This window comes from Alligator sinensis, unplaced genomic scaffold (genome assembly GCF_000455745.1).
Source record: "Alligator sinensis unplaced genomic scaffold, ASM45574v1 scaffold802_1, whole genome shotgun sequence".
NCBI classification, from domain to species: domain Eukaryota; kingdom Metazoa; phylum Chordata; order Crocodylia; family Alligatoridae; genus Alligator; species Alligator sinensis.
The window spans coordinates 993,483-1,009,546 of NW_005841918.1; the positions used below are offsets into that span (position 1 = coordinate 993,483).

General features: G+C 40.3%; 1 protein-coding gene across 1 annotated transcript in view; it reads right to left on the bottom strand.

Annotated features, from left to right (window-relative positions):
• PDGFD (platelet derived growth factor D) overlaps positions 1 to 16,064 on the bottom strand; it is a gene marked incomplete at its 5' end in the record, with an annotated part of 217,551 nt that overhangs the window by 48,173 nt on the left and 153,314 nt on the right. Inside the window, 2 exons of the mRNA XM_025198246.1 lie at positions 1,213 to 1,414; positions 7,990 to 8,049. Of these exons, the coding sequence (XP_025054031.1) occupies positions 1,213 to 1,414; positions 7,990 to 8,049 (262 nt within the window). The remainder of the gene's footprint in view (positions 1 to 1,212; positions 1,415 to 7,989; positions 8,050 to 16,064) is intronic.

Here is a 16,064-nt window from a genome sequence, read left to right on the forward strand (position 1 = left end):
TATGCAGCCTACTGAGCAGGTGCAGTAGCTGTGTGGATAATTTCAGGTATAGACTGAATGGGTTATAGTCACACTTAAAGTGCCTATAAAAGGAAAACTAGCCTTTAGGCAAACAAAGGGAACAGGACTGTCCTGAAAGGGCTTTTCTCTTGAAGGTCATCTACAAACAGCATTTCTAGTACTAGTTCTAAAGTACTTAACAGATAAAACCCAGGTCTTTCTTTGCACAAAAGAACAGTTAAAGTCAGTGGAAGTTTAAAAAATGATGGTTTTGCAGAATCAGGTCTGTAATTTGCAGATTATTTTAGAAAAGTTATTTGTGAAATCATATATGAATGTATGTATATTGAAATTGTAATATAGGCTATTATTAATAAGAACATTTACAATTCAAACTAAATTGTATTACACATAGGCTACTGGAAACTATAGTGATGTTTGCTCAAAAGAATTAAGATAGCAACTCATATCTTTTCCACCATGAAGTACCATTTCAATGGACACAACTGTGGCATGACTGACCCTTCTAATCAATGTTCCCCATCACTATTAGTCTGTATCACCAACTTTACATTTAGCAGACAATTTAGAGTAAGGGAAGGAAACAAGAAACATAATCCAGAAATGCATGCTTTGTTCAATTGCAATCAAAATGCTGAACCATACTAATGTTCCCCATCAACATAATGAAAATCAGTGAGATGCTCACATCCTAAAAAAAACAGCTGCATATACAGGTGTTTGTACCAGATGCTTCCCTAAGCACAATGTGATAAAAATATTTTTTCCCCACTCAATTTAGAACAGTCTTAAAGCAGGATATTTAAAGGAGGATTATAGTACAGGTAATTAGAAGTCCCATTCCTTAGACACAAAATAATACTTTAGTGGGAAGCTGAAAACCATCTGCCCTGTACATATATAATTTCAAGTGCCTGTGTCTTCATTTGTGAATTAATCATACTGATGGGCAGGAGCCAACTTGGTGACTTGGGTGACATCTTAATCAGACAGACTGAAAATATTTAAGGTTCAAAGTCTCTCATCCTCAGACCAAGTTACAATCTATTACAACTGCGATTCATTCCATTGACTCCAACTTAAGTGAGGGTATAAAAATCCAGACTTGATAATCAAATAAGGAACACTGGTAAAAAATGTAAAGGAAACAACTAGTCTTAATACAAATATTCATACCATGGCTTTCCCTACCTTTAGACTTTCTGTCATGGTAGCTCCTGCCTCGAGAGTGATGTCCAGCATCCGTGTACAGATTTTCAAGATCTTCTTGCCATGAATCCGGATTAAAGTGTTTGAGTAGCTCTTCCACAGTGTCAAATGCAGCAACGGTCTGGTCTAGAGCTTCCACAGTGAGGGTAGGGTCAGTCACTGATGGAGAGGGATAGGATACCCCCTAAGAGTGACATACAGCTCAATGTACTTTGAAAAACGATGGCATAACTCAATACAACTGACAGTAGTTACTAGAGAAACTTTTCTCAATAGCTGATTCACTCATGCAATGGAGACTTTCCCCCTGGTATTTACACATCATTTTTGGCCACCTTTTAAAGTCTTAACATTGGTTGTGCCACTGCAGCTAGAAACAGATGTTGATTTTGGAGTGGGATCAGTTGTGTGCTGGGATAGGTCCTAGCACTGCTGATCCACTTCAGTGGCATCTATAGCGTCACTGGGACCACTGTCCCAAAGGGTTGGGTCCCTGCCGCTCCCAGGATTCAGAGGCCCAATCATGCAGGATGGTGGGCCAAGGTGCTGCCTCCTAATTCAAAGCACTTGTCTACAAGTGTGGTATGGGAATCTCCATATGAGGAAAGGTGCTACTTGCAGATGTGTGCCCTAACTCAAGGCACAGCAGTGAGATATGTGCGCTGCAGGATTCCCCATTACACCTAATAAGCAAACATATGCCCTCTCATTTAAAGCATCACAAACTGTGACTACTTTTGATCATACCACCGTTTTTGGCCTTTGGAGTGAGTGCAACAAAGGGCTAGGGCATTGTTTGCTCACAATATGTGCTACCACAAACATTTTTATGGTGGCACAAGGAGGGCATCTATTTTCACCCTGTCTGTGGTGAAGAGCAGTGAAGCAGCAAGGCTCTGTTCCCTTCTAAATAAGGGCAGACACTACAAGGTTGGGTGGCACTGATGCTACTAGAAGCAGTTAGCCATTCCAAGAGACCATGCAGGTTGGGGAAAAGGCAGAGTTAGGTTTCTACTTTTCTCCCTGGCACAAACACGAGCAACTTCTCTCAGTGTGCATGTAGGCCAAAATTTCATTGAAATATCCATACATTACTATCTTAGGTATTTAATATGGAGGTCATTACTGCAATATCTGAATGCACTGGAATCCTTTTGTTATCATCCTGAGACTCTTTATGTGATGCATCATGCGCCCATGCACTCTTTTTTACAGGCTGGCAATTGTGATATACAGAGCCAAAAGCCATCACCACAAAGGAATTCGAGGGACTGAATTCTGGTCTCCCAAGCTAGCAGTCTGACTACTGGACCATCCATTCTCTCCTCAGGCCCTTTGAATTTAATTTTATAAGGCCTCAGCAAAAACTTCACATTTTTGGTCTCTGATATTAAGAAATAACTCCACTTTAGAAGGCCAATAAATTTGAAGGCCAATGAACTTGAGAAAAATTACTGAAGTACGTTAGAAAATTGTACTGCAAATTCTAACCAATCAAAAAAAGTGCAATATTGTGAGGGGATTACCACTTTTGTCAAACGTCGTAATGACTAACAAAATAAAAACAAGGATATTACGATGCATTTAGATCTAAACACCAGTTTTTGAGGCACACAGCTTGTACTGGCTTCAACCAGAGTCAGTTCACATCTAAGGGAAAATTTGACATGCAAGACTGCATTTATAGTAGCTAACTTCAGTTTTATTAGAGCAAACTGTTTACTTTTTCCGTAACCTTCACTTCAGTTCACAAATATTTAACATTTTACTATTCCACTTCTCCTCAGTTCTCACCTTTTCTCAGTTCAGTATGAAAAATTCTCAAGAAATATTCACTACAGATATGTTACTTTCTTAAGTGCCACCTCCCACTTTCATAAGAGCTACCTCCCACTCTTCATAAGTTTTAATGGTCTTGCTTTTACAAAAAAACAGCATATTGCACAGTACTTATTTTCAGACAAGGTAGTACAGGAGTTTAGAGCATTATTTTTAAATAAAAAGATCATAAATAGAAAAACGGGGGAAGAAAAAACCCATCACTTTCTCCTCAAATCCTGGATCTGAAGTGATGGAGACATAGTCATATAGCTTAATGTCAGATAACCATTCAAAGTCCTCACTAGAAGGCTAATTTTGGTCTGAACCTGCAAGGCCTTACACACTGTTAATTTGTGTAATTAACTGTAGTTAGGTGAGCAGTCCCATTGTAATCAGTGGAACTACTCATGTAAATAAACCTTCTCACTTGTTTGGGGGACTGGAGCCTTTCATGACTGGAGCACTAACTTTACTGTAAATTCACTCCTTTTAAATATTCAGTCCCTTAAATAAAACTCGCTAGATTTAGAATCTTTAATATAACTACTTGTATAGCTGTAAGTATGAGCTATCCAGATTATCAGGTCCCAGAGAGAAAAAAATTAACAAACATCATAGTACTGTGTTGCCAAGCGATCAAGAAGAATTGCAGTTTTCTAACTATCACAACTACACTGGCAGTTGAAAATGGGTACATATTATTGAGGTCCACCTTTGTACACATGTGTACAAAGTACATGTACATTTTCTGTACATGTATGTACACAGATAGACCTCAATAATATGTACCTATTTTCAAATGCCAGTGTAGCTGTAGCTTATTTCATATACATAGACAGACATACATACACATACACTCACCAATATCAAATATCAGTGAAAGTAGCTTAGAATTTATTAAGCCTTCCCATAGAGACTTCATCCAAAATAAGTTTCAGAGGCCACCCTTCTGCAACTGCAACTTTTCTACAATCCAGTGCTAAATACAGCACAATGCAGAAGAGCCTAGAAATTCATGATACACTAAAAGAAAAACCATGCAACAAAGAACCTCGTCTGACTTCTAAGAATCTGGGCATAACAACTATCAAAATGATGGGAGCCCTATGAGAACAAAAAATTCTCTGTAAGTGAAGTGAATAAAGTGTGCTGTTTAAAACAATGCTATAAGAAATTCAATGTGCTGGTCACAGTCATGATATGTCTGTGATTACTTACAATATATTTTATATAAAAAAAATCAAAATGCAATAAAATATCACAGGGTATCTATAAATCAGAAAACAAATGGGTAGCAACTAATTTATAATCCCAAGCCACCACTGGAAAAACTCTAGTACAAAGGGTAGGGAAATAGGAGAAAAATGCAAGAATGCTGAGTAAATACCAAAATTGTAAAGAGGCTGCCCCTTGTTGTGATGCCCTCTACTAGGGCAACTCAAACACATGCAATCATGTTGTTTTCTACAGGCTGTCCTGAAAAGTAGATAGGAAAAGTAGAAGAAGCCCCCTCAAAAGTAGATAGAAGCCCTCTCAACAATGGAATTAATGGACTATCTCCTGTAGGTTAAGTGGTAGGCACCAGAGTTTGATACAGAAAGGTCAGGAGGTTAAATCTACAGTGCCACATGTATGTGACCAAGATGATGAGCATACTGTTTTTATGTATTATGCCATGCATTTTATTATATTCTGTGGGCAACTGGAAGGTCAGACTGGCAGCCTATACATGTGCTCGGGGATGGGGCAGAGGTGGATTTTAATTAGATCAGTTCCCAAAGAGCCCCTCTAATTAAAACACTTCAGCATCATGTGTAATAAGCCCCTCCATATTTAAAAACGGCTGCAGGACACATTAACTAAAGCTCACTTGATGTGCTTTAGTTAAAGCGCCCCAGTGGCCATTTTTAAACCCACAGGGGCTTATACACATGGCACAGCAGGGATGCTAGAGTGTTTTAATTAGAATGCAGATTAATTGAGTCTGCTTTGATGCCTCCTAATTAAAACACATCGAAACACATATAGACCCTTGTTGTGACTTTGTAGGACATTTCAAACTTAAAAAAAGCTGGGGAAGTTTTCATACCTTTTGTATGAAAGCACCTACATGAGATTTCTGAAAGAGAAATTTGCACATCTAGTTCGCATACAGAAGCAAGCTTAACATTCTCAGAGTGATAGGCAAGAATTATCAGAGGAATTATTACAGCAGTTCAGATAACCTATTGGCAGCTGCATCATGGACAGACCCAAGAGCAGGTTTAAAGCTGCCAACCCAACTACCTCTCTTTTCTCCTGCCAAGAGCTAAATGTTAGCTTTAGAAAAAGATTGAGCCCCCTCTGTAATCTGGTTTCTGTGACTGCATCCAAAGACTGATGAATAGTAAAATATGAGAAGCTAACAACTACCAAGTAACATGCTTCTTGGTGGTGACTTAAAAACAGTTCAATATTTTGTGACCTTTATAGGACCACTGGCAACACTTTTCTTATCAGTGCCAAACCAATTAGCTACTTTGGTACCTAATACAACTCACTACTATTCTATTAAATCTGTTAGAGTCTTCCTATGGTACTGGAGATGTGATTGCAATTCAGTGGGAAGTTTAAATATCATTTGATTAGATTATATACTGCACAACAAAAGGTAAAGACTGGACCTATTGTTCTTCTGGGTGCAAGAACCCATCCTGAGGATTTTTTTTTTGTGGGCTCTGGCATATGTGGCAAAAGGTAGTTGGTGGCAGTTTTTTCTTAAGCATCCTGAGCAAAAACCTGAGATGTGGTTAAGTGGTTTGAGTTCAAGCCTGGGAATAGGAACACACATATTTGCTTACCCCAAAATTTCCTTTCCATAAGGAGCAAGGGTCACAGATCTTCTTGCCATGCCTATTTGTGGGTTTGATAGGGATTTTGGAGCTCTTGATCATTATGGAGTGGAGCAGCACATTGCTTGGCCAGTGAATGATGTGACAGAGGTCTGCCATTCAGCCATGCTCACTAAAGCCCCTTTACAGAAGCTGAGGATCTGCTTTGCTGAAGAATTAAGAATTCCTCAGCTGTAAACTGCTGTAAACCTGTCCCTACTACTGACTCTTTCTGTAGTCTTTGGCAAGTTACTCAGCCTCTCTGGTTCAGGTTCTCGAGCTGTAAAATGAGGTAAACAATGCTTACTACCTAATGCTGGTACACTTGGGGTTAGAGGAAGGAAAGATTTTTTTTAGCTAGGGCATTAGAGTGGCTCAAAGAGATGCTTCATGAATCCTTGACTTCCTATTAATAAAATGGAAAGTGCACTTTCCTACCTCACAGAGCTGTTGGGAGGATAAACACATGAATGATTCTGAAGCCCTGTGGGCCCCTCTCCTAGTGTAAGTAAAGGCATGATGGGATCTAATGCGCAATGCCCACATTCACACCTCTGCCATGCAACGCGCATAACAGGAGGCATGACTGTGGGAACATGGATCAGATCCTATCACACCTTATGGTTGGTGCAGGGGGAGCCCAATCCTTTTGCACCAGCAAGAAGCAAGTTCCTGTGGCAGGGAGCCCCTCAGCTGAAAGGACTCTCAGCCACGGGGGTGCCCCACACACCTCTGCAACTGGGAGACCATAGCTGATGCAATTTTCCAGCTGTGGGGGTACACCAGGCACTCCATGGCAGGGAGACTGCTGCTGCTGCAATCTGTCAGCAGGGAGGGCACCCCACAGCAGCTGCGATCTCCCAGCCATGGGGGCACAGACTACACATGCAAATTATAAAGCTGGAAAGAAATCAGCTACAACGTTATTTCACATACATAACACTGCATTCCAGCAATAACTTTAGAGCTGGCTGGACCTTTTTAAGACACCATAGTTAATTTACGTATGTAGGCAGTCTAAATTAATTGTGAAGTTAACCAGGTAATAGATGTAACATTTGGAGGGACCAATGGTAAGTGGCCTAAGTGCCATACAATGTATAGGGGAAAACCCCCAACTAAAGGGATTCAAATATGGAAAAAAGGCATAGATTATCAATGATGTAATCAATGTTAACCCCTTTTTGTGGTGAGAGCAATTACTAAAATGCCATTTTCAGTGTAATTTGATCACAGTCTCACAGCCATCTGAGGAGACTCAACTTACATTTTCTAATGACAATTTACAATATTTTGTGTAAAAATATGGCATCAGATAAAAATGCATTAATTCATTTTAAACTCTCTGATAGAATGAAACAAGTTGTCATTCTCCAAATATTTGTCATATCCTTTTCATGTAATGTCTGGTAGAACCAGGCCTTGATAATACTGATACTCAGAATTAAGATTCACAGAGCAACTACTCCCAGGATCTTAAAGCACTTCATCATGGAAGATTCTTCTGAGCTTTCATCTCCCCTGTCACTTCTACTTCAGTCACAGCCCTCTTCCTATGCTGTATGTAAGAGAGGCTGTCAAGAGAATCAGTATTGTGGGTGGGGCACTGGACAGACAATAAGGCATCGCAGAGGGACTGCCCCACTACCAAGTCTGCTCCTGGCATTTTCCTCCCACACACTGTGGACACAAAATCTACATTTTGTTTAAGAAATGTTGTTGGGTTGATTTCCTATTTGATAAAAATCAGATAATATGAATGAGGGATAAGATTTTTAATAGAATCTGTTTTTTAAAGTCAGATTTAATTGTCCAAAATGGAGATTTAAACCAGGATCTTTCATCACTAGATATTAAAAAAAAACCCCAAAAAGTTATGTATTGACTGTTGAAAGGTTAATCTGTTCTCCTAACAGCTGTTTTTTAAAGCTAATTATCACAAAATTTACTCTGATTTAGAAATTTGATAACTCAAAACTTAAAACAGTCTGTACTCGTTTCTGTACTGAGCTGGACTTAAGCCATACTGCCTATCTTTTCTTGGACAAAACAGTAACAAGCTACTTACTGAGACAGAGCTTGTGACAGATTCCCAGTTGGTTTCTGAGGCTGCAGGCTGGAAATCATCCTAAATGGGAAAAACCCACAGGAAAAATCACCGTCATAGCAATGTCCAAAAACAACAACAGGACCTAAACAATTCCTCTGTGGCTTTGGTCCTTTGCCCTTTTAAAACCTCTTCCAAATAAAAGCTCTCTGCCGCATATTTTTCCTATCATATACATGATATCACCATTTGCCTGTAGGGACATTTTTTTCATTCCATTTAAGAAAGGCATTTGCAAGTTTTTTAGGGCAGTGTCTGCTATTTATTATAGGTTTGTTCAGACTGGGTGAGCCCTAGCAGAAAAGGGTTCAACCCGTTTGAGACATTTAGATGTACAATGAATATTAAATAACAACATTTTTCTCAAACATTATGGCAACCACAATTTTAAATTAGAAATCTTGTTATAAAAAAACTAGACACCTATCAATAGAGATTGTTTAGAGGTTGGATGTCTCTACAGTAATAGGTAATAATTCCTTAATTGGTTGACAAGCCAATTGAAGATAAATACAACAGTAGACAAGTATTATTTAGTTCCATTACAGTTTTGCCCATTTCCACTTAAAAGTGTACTTACTCCAACTGAAAGCATCAAAAAATGATGAAAGGAAAGCTGCACCAAATATAATGGCTCTCTCTCTCGCTCTGTCTCTCATACTCATACATGTATGCTAGAATGAATTGTTTATATCTTCCTATTGCAGTGCAACCTGCATATGCCAGCTGGTTTGAGGGAATTGGGAATTGGACACAGACAGCTAAATTTTCAATCCTCATAATAGAACTACCAAATAAATGCCATTTGAAATAAAGGGGTAGGTGGAACCTTAGCTACACCAATTTACACCAACTATGGATCTGCTACAGATATGTGTGTGCTGGCAATGAGTAAAAGATACAAACTGGCTGCCAGATCTTTGGCTGAATTAAATCTGCTTTGCTCTACTGACTTCAGTTCCAAGCAGGAGCACACACACACATGCATGCACGCACGCACGCACGCACGCACGCACGCACGCACGCACTTATTTCTGAATGTGAAAAGAGAAAATTGAACGTAAAGTATGCCAGATCATCAATAAATCTGTCACAGCTTTTTCTCTCCCTCAGTCAGCAAGGAACCTAACTACTTTCAAACAGTCCATGTAGCCAATATAACAGTCTTCATATTGCTAAAGGAGAAAAAGGCATCTGATATGTCTTAAAATTTCCAGAATTCATAGACATTGGGGCTGGAAGGGGCTTCAGGAGATCATCGAGTCCAGCCCCCTGCCCCAGGGGCAGGAAATCAGCTGGGGTCAAAGGATCCCAGCAAGATAAACATCCAAATGTCTCTTAAAGGAGTCCAGAGTAGGTGCCTGGGGGCTTGGACAGTAAAGAAGTTCTTCCTTATTTATTTATTGTTATTGTTTATTTATTGTTTCACGCTCTCTTTCTCCCTCACTGAAGTGCTCCTTTCCCTGAAAGGGGCAAAGCCCCCGGGATTTTAAGGTGCCCTTCTGCTTCATGAAGTTTAGATTAGTCAGCCATGGAACACACAGTATGTAGTGTCATATAGATGACCAATTAAATTACACAGATACTCAAGAGTGAATAATTCAAGTAGATAGTTTTACAAATAACCCACAGGACAAAATATATTTGCATCTATAATTAACTATAAACAGCATACAAATTTGTAAACTCTAGAAGAGTTCAAGAAGAAAGGACTAACTTTGCTAGATTAATTGCAGATCAGTTGGTTCATTCCAGTTAACTTTGCTATTAAACCAGAATAAATTCAGAATCCCTGATAACCTCAGTCACTTAAAAAACTTCATGACCAACTCCACTCCATCATTGGATTGCCTTCCTCATTGCCTTAGGAAACGTGGCATTGAGTTTTGAAGCATTAATCTAATACAGGACTATGCTGCCTTTTTCATTGCTCAGAGAAGATTGCAGATGTGAAATGGCCTTGTGTTTGAAATATCTTTGCTCTCTTATGCTGTCTGTCTAACATTAGTTATGGAAACTGTTTCTTCAGTCTGTGATTCTTCTGAGATAGCTGATGCCAGGCCAATATTCCACAATCACTGAAATGACTAGGTACGCCACCTGCCTCTTAGATCTCACTGATGATGACTATACATTTTGTCTTGGTGATTGCACTTCAGCTACTAAAACGCAACGTTAACTATTCATGGTTACGTGGCTTTCTCTCTCCTTCACTTAAAGCAACTGCAGCTCCCAACCTCTAAAGAGCTTTTAACCCCCACACATTTTGAGTTTATTTTTATCTCCTCAGAGCTATTTAAAGGAATGATATCTAAAAGGGGTTTTTTGGGGGGGTTAATTTTTAAATCTGTTTCTCTTTTGCCTTGGTTGTTTCTAACAGCCACATGAAAAATTGAGAGCAAGATCTGTTTTGAAAGGAAAAGGAGACACTTACTCATTGACAGGCCTACCTGACCACAGTGCTTTATTTTGGTAAGGCTTTGTGCATGAGCACGAGCCTTCTGGGTACTTTTATATTCATTATTTATACATTTAATTTGAAAACTAAAAATATACAGCTGAATTTCTAGCTGAAAACTTGAAAAACAGAAAGTCAATAATTTGAACACATCACTCCCAACACGCCAGTTAATTGCTTACATGTCTGTGCTGCTAGCAATAAATACTGCTCAAGACAGTGGCAAGTAAACTGTTGTTCATGCAGCAAATAATATGGGCACTAATACGCTCACTGCCACCATGTATTTTCACACAAAGAAAAACCTGTCATCTGGGATCAGTCAGTTATAGACACAAAAACTTTTATATAGCTTTGTTTGAACACACGTGTAGGGGCACACATTTCCCCTGAGACAAATAGCAGCGCAGAGGCTCAAACTGCTGTGTTTCAGGACCCCAGCAGTCTGAGCTGGGGTGGAGCAGCTCCAGACTGGCAGGGGCCCAGGGAGTCAGCCGTGGGTTCTGGGAGCGGTGTTGGGGCTGGCTCGGGCACAAAAGTGCCGCTGCAGAGCCCTGCGGCTAAGGGGAAGGCAGGGGTCTGGACCCTGGTGCCTTCGCTGACTGGGCACATGTACACCTGGGTCAGCGTTTACATGTGCATTAAGGGGCAGTTATTTAGTACTGTAAGACACTATCCATGGTGGTAGTGAAAATTAGTTTGCTGTGATCTAGTAGTGTTGTACATGTAGACTGACACTTTACATCACAGCAAATGAATCTACTGCACAGTTAAGTGCATGTGTAGATGCACCCAATATTACAAATCTTGTTCCTCACCTATGGGTCAGTATATCTAAATATTGTTATACTGCAACTACTCTAACCTGAGAAACGTGCCCTTAGCCACCAATCATCATGATACACAAGTCCTATAGGCCAGGCTTGAACTCTGCTTCTAAATATATTTTGACACAGAAAAAAAAATCATTTCACCTTTTCTGGCTTTATCCCATCTTCTCAAATGTGTAACCATTATGGTCTATCCCTTTGTCACCTCTGTGCTAGATGTATGCTACTCATTCTACCTGGGCCTGGGAGAAAATGCCTCAGGAAAAAACACCATATACAAACATTTAGTTTTCAACAAAAGCTCACAAACATAAAGCTCTGAATTTGCTTCTTACTGAATTTGAGCATCTAACCCTAATCCAGGAGCCCTGACAGGAAATGAGCCAGGCTCAGGCAAAGACTACCTACCAAGACAACTACATTGCACATATCTGATATAGTTAATAAAACCCAGAATAATACCCCAGGTGCAAGAATCTGGGAGTGAGGAAGAGAAACCAGGAGATCCGATCAATTTGATATTGCTAAGCATAAAAAGCTACTTTTATAAGATCCTTTCCTAGAAGAGAGATCTTCTTCCATGGCCATTCTAAATAGGGAATGAGAGGAAAGCAAAAGAAACAACTCAGACTTGTTCCTATTTTCTTAGACAGAATGGAAGAGAAGAAAGCGGAGAAAATGGGTGGGGGGAGGAAAATATAAGGGGAAAAGAGTCAGGAATATTGAGAAATAGAGAAAAGTTGAGCTCAATCTATTTAGCAGTACACTAATAACTGAATTGCTATGAATATACAGCAGTGGTAAATGCTTCAGGCTTGTTCCAGACAGGTGGTATAACAGGGCAGCAGATACTAAAAGCCTGCAGAGATCAAGCCTAAATTATCCTGATGTCAAGTGTTTGTACTGAGAGGCAGAGCTGATTTTGAGCTGACTCAAACTAGAGATCAGATCAAGCCTATCCAATACATTCCAGTGTGGGGATATAAAATATATTAGACTGCTGTAGCTATGAGAGTCCAGAGAATATGCAACAGCCAGGATCTGTTTAGTAATGCCTTTTATTGGACAAGCCATATAGTTGGGAGAGATGTCAGACAAACTTTATGCCTGAAAGCTTGTCTGACCTCTTAAAGATATTACCAAAAAACACAACAACAAAAACCCCCAAACCAAGCCTGCTTCTCACATAAAAAAAACTGAAGTATGAGGATACAAGGAGATAAGGGACGAAGTACTAAGACAGAAGGGGTCCAGCAGGGAAAATTTTAGTAAAGGCAAACTTCAAAGAAAACCAACTGTTTAAATTCTGCTCATATTTAAGGTAAAGAAATTAAAGAGGTAAATTTGAACTATACTTCGTGTGTCTGTTGCATTCAAAGTCAGAGGTTGTTGGGGGCAGGTAAAATCCTGTTCACAGACAGGCATTTAGATTATGTAACTGCTACCATAAATAACTAGGCCTCTGAGTGTTGTCAGAGCCCTTCTTCCCCCATAATAAACATTAATATTCCAGAAACAAATTGTAGTAAACTGAGGAGTTGGGTTTTGGCGGGGTTTTTTGTTAGTTTTGTTTGTGGCTTTTTATTTATTTTGTTTTGTTTTTTCTCTGTAATAGGCTTTAGTGGCAATCTACTTAGAGGAAATTGAACCTGCAATTCTCACATATTATAGTGTGACAGGTATTTTAAACAAAATTAATTTAAAAAATGTTGTACAAGAATAATAGTGTTAGGTTAAGCAAGCAGCATTAGAAAAGCTATGACTTCATTGAAGAACGACTGTGATAAATGCTCAGATTTCTGCAGTTGTGCTGTTTCATGATGATTTTTTTGGTTGTATAGCAACATGCGGCAATTTTGTTTTTAAAGATAAATAAAAATGCGAGAGAGAGAGAGAGAGAAACTACAAGCTGTATATAAACTTTCTCACTTATTATGGCTTCAACCCATCACATAAGGTGATTTCACTTTCCAGTCAGTTTGGTATTTAATTGCTGCTTCTCGAGAGTCAAAGGATATCTGTTTTCATACAATGGGATACACAGCAGGAACAGAGAGGTTGCATACAGTACTGGTAAAACCACTACTTTGGCCAACTCTGGTGATGATGCAACAACAAAAATCAACATCCAAAGATTGGGGAGTGTTGGGGAGAGTTCATTAGAAGTGCTACAAGTAGCACTTGTAGCACTTCTAATGGTATAGAAACCATACCTTGCAATGAAAAAAAACTAAAGGAGGCCAATGTATTTAAAGAGGACTAAGGGGCAACTTGACTATGGTTTCTAGTTATTACAAGAGGGGATACCCACTTCTAGAAGGCTCTTTCATTTAACATACCTAAGTAGAACAAAAGTAAGGCTGTAAACTGGAGCCAGTAATTTTTATACGCTGAGGTACTTAACGCAGAAAAAGATTAGAACTGAATATATTACTCTATGACCTTACTGAAATGAATGGAAAATGACAGCCTTTCTAAGTCTTTTTAACTGTCCTAAAATTGTATATATTTTATTAATATAAAGTTTTATGAGATGGTTCAAAAATCCTGGAGAGAGGGTCTCATTTATCTTTCAATTTGGCAGTGCAGCCCTACAAAGTTATGCCATTTAAGCCCTTTCAAAGCCCTCCTCTACACAAGTAAGTACTTATCACTACTATGAAGTCGATATAACAACAGGTCTGACAAGCATCATGGAGCATCTAACCCCAGACCTGGTATTAGAGCTCTTGCCCTTTAAAAAAAGAAAGGCATACATTGAGTTCCTGAAGCCCTGCTGCCACCCCGTATCAGGAGCTTTAATCCTAGCATTGGTTATGACTTTGTTAATGTCAGTTCGATATGAAATGATGTACAGAATCAGGCTGGATCTGCTCTGACAGTCACCTGTTGTAACAGAACAGCAAGTTTGAGACACCAAAGTTAGAAGCTATAATTATCATGTAGGTGAAATGCAGCTTAATGTGTTTATCTATAAAAACTAAAAATGTTTAAACGCTGAAGGAAAAAAAAATCATTCTAATAGGTTTGTTCGATCAATATTCCTCTCTATCCTTCTCCAAATACTGGAAGAAAGCATAGATGGGGCATATTATAAAACTGCCCAACGCACAGCTTGCTGACATTTACTATCTAAACAGTTAGATAACATTTTCCATGTCTGAGGCAATAGCTGTGCCTTTGAAAAACCTGATGTTAACTGACATTAAACTGCCTGTGAGCTTCTACATCTGATGGGCGTAGCAATGAGAGAGGACACAAGAGTCTTTATTAGCATGCTCTACATTACAAAGTGCGCATTACCTTTATTTTTCAGTTTATAAAATATGTCTATGCTTACACTCTGGTAGATAAGGGCTGGTTTACTATTATCAGCCACTATGGTGTATGTTAAATTTGAATTTAGTAAACAAAATAGAAACCAAGTGCACTCAATATAAGTATTCAGCAATAATTTCACTGCAATTTTTAAATGGGCTGCACATTACAGTGGATATACAGGACTGTAAATGGGAAATGGATCAGCTGGGTTATTGAGTTCAATCCCCTGATACTGCAGGCAGCCATGTAACTTAATCCCTTAATACTAGGGCTGTGAGAAGCTTCAGTAGCCATTTGATTCGGAAGAGTTTTGATCCGATTCGGCGGCCAAATCTCTGAATCCAAATTGAATCGGGAGAACCATTAATCTCTCCGAATTGAATCAGAAGCCTCTGAGAGATTCGGAGATTCAGCCATAGACTGTAAAGTCAGGCACAGGCAGTGCCGATGGGAGCAGCTGGGGGAGCAGCCAGATAAGCTCTGGCTTCAGCTGGTAGCCCTGGGAGAAGCTGTGGCTTGTCTAATTGCTCCCCTGGCTGCCCCCTGGCCACGGCAAGGCAGGTAATGCTGGCACCCCCAGGAGAAACCACAGGAACTGGAGGGAATGATCGGGGAGCTGGGGAAATGAGCAGGGGCTGGGGGAATGAGCAGGGGCTTCCCCACAGCTCCCAGTTTGATTCCCCAGCTCCTTGTTTGATTCCCCAGTTTCCGGTTCAATCCCCCAGCTCCCAATCAAACCCCAGCTCCCCAATTATTTCCCCTAGCTCGCGGCTTCTCCCGGGGCTGCTGGCTCAAGTCATGACTCATCTGGCTGCTCTCTCAGCTGCCCCCCCACCGCTGCCGGGGCAAGGCGGGCAGTCCCGGGAAAAGCCGCAAAAGCTGGGAGAATGATCGGGGAGGTGGAGGAATGATTGGGAGCTGAGGGGAAGACCCCGTTCGTTCCCCCAGCCCCCAAAACATTCCCCCCAGCTCTGAGTTTCATCTCCCAGTTCCCAGTTTGATCCCTCAGCTCCCAATCATTCCCCCAGCTTCCTGATAATGTCCCCCTAGCCCCTGTGGTTTCTTCCGGGGCTGACAGCAATGCCTGCCTCACCCTGGTTGGGGCAGGGGCAGCTGTGGGAGCAGCTGGACAGGCTGTGGCTTCTCCAGGGGCTGCTGGCTCAAGCTGGGGCTCATCCAGCTGCTCCTCCAGCTGTTCCCACTGGCACTGCCTGCCTGTATAGTCCATGGCCAAATAAGATTTGGCACCAAATATCTTTGGATTTGGCCAAATTGAATCAGGACAGTGATTCGAATCACTAAATCAAATCACTGCCCCTCCGAATCACCGAACCCAAAGTGAATACTTTCCGCTTTGCACAGGCCTAAGTAATACGGTCAACATAGTCTATCTTAAAACAGAGGGATTGCCCCCTCCCTTTCATTTC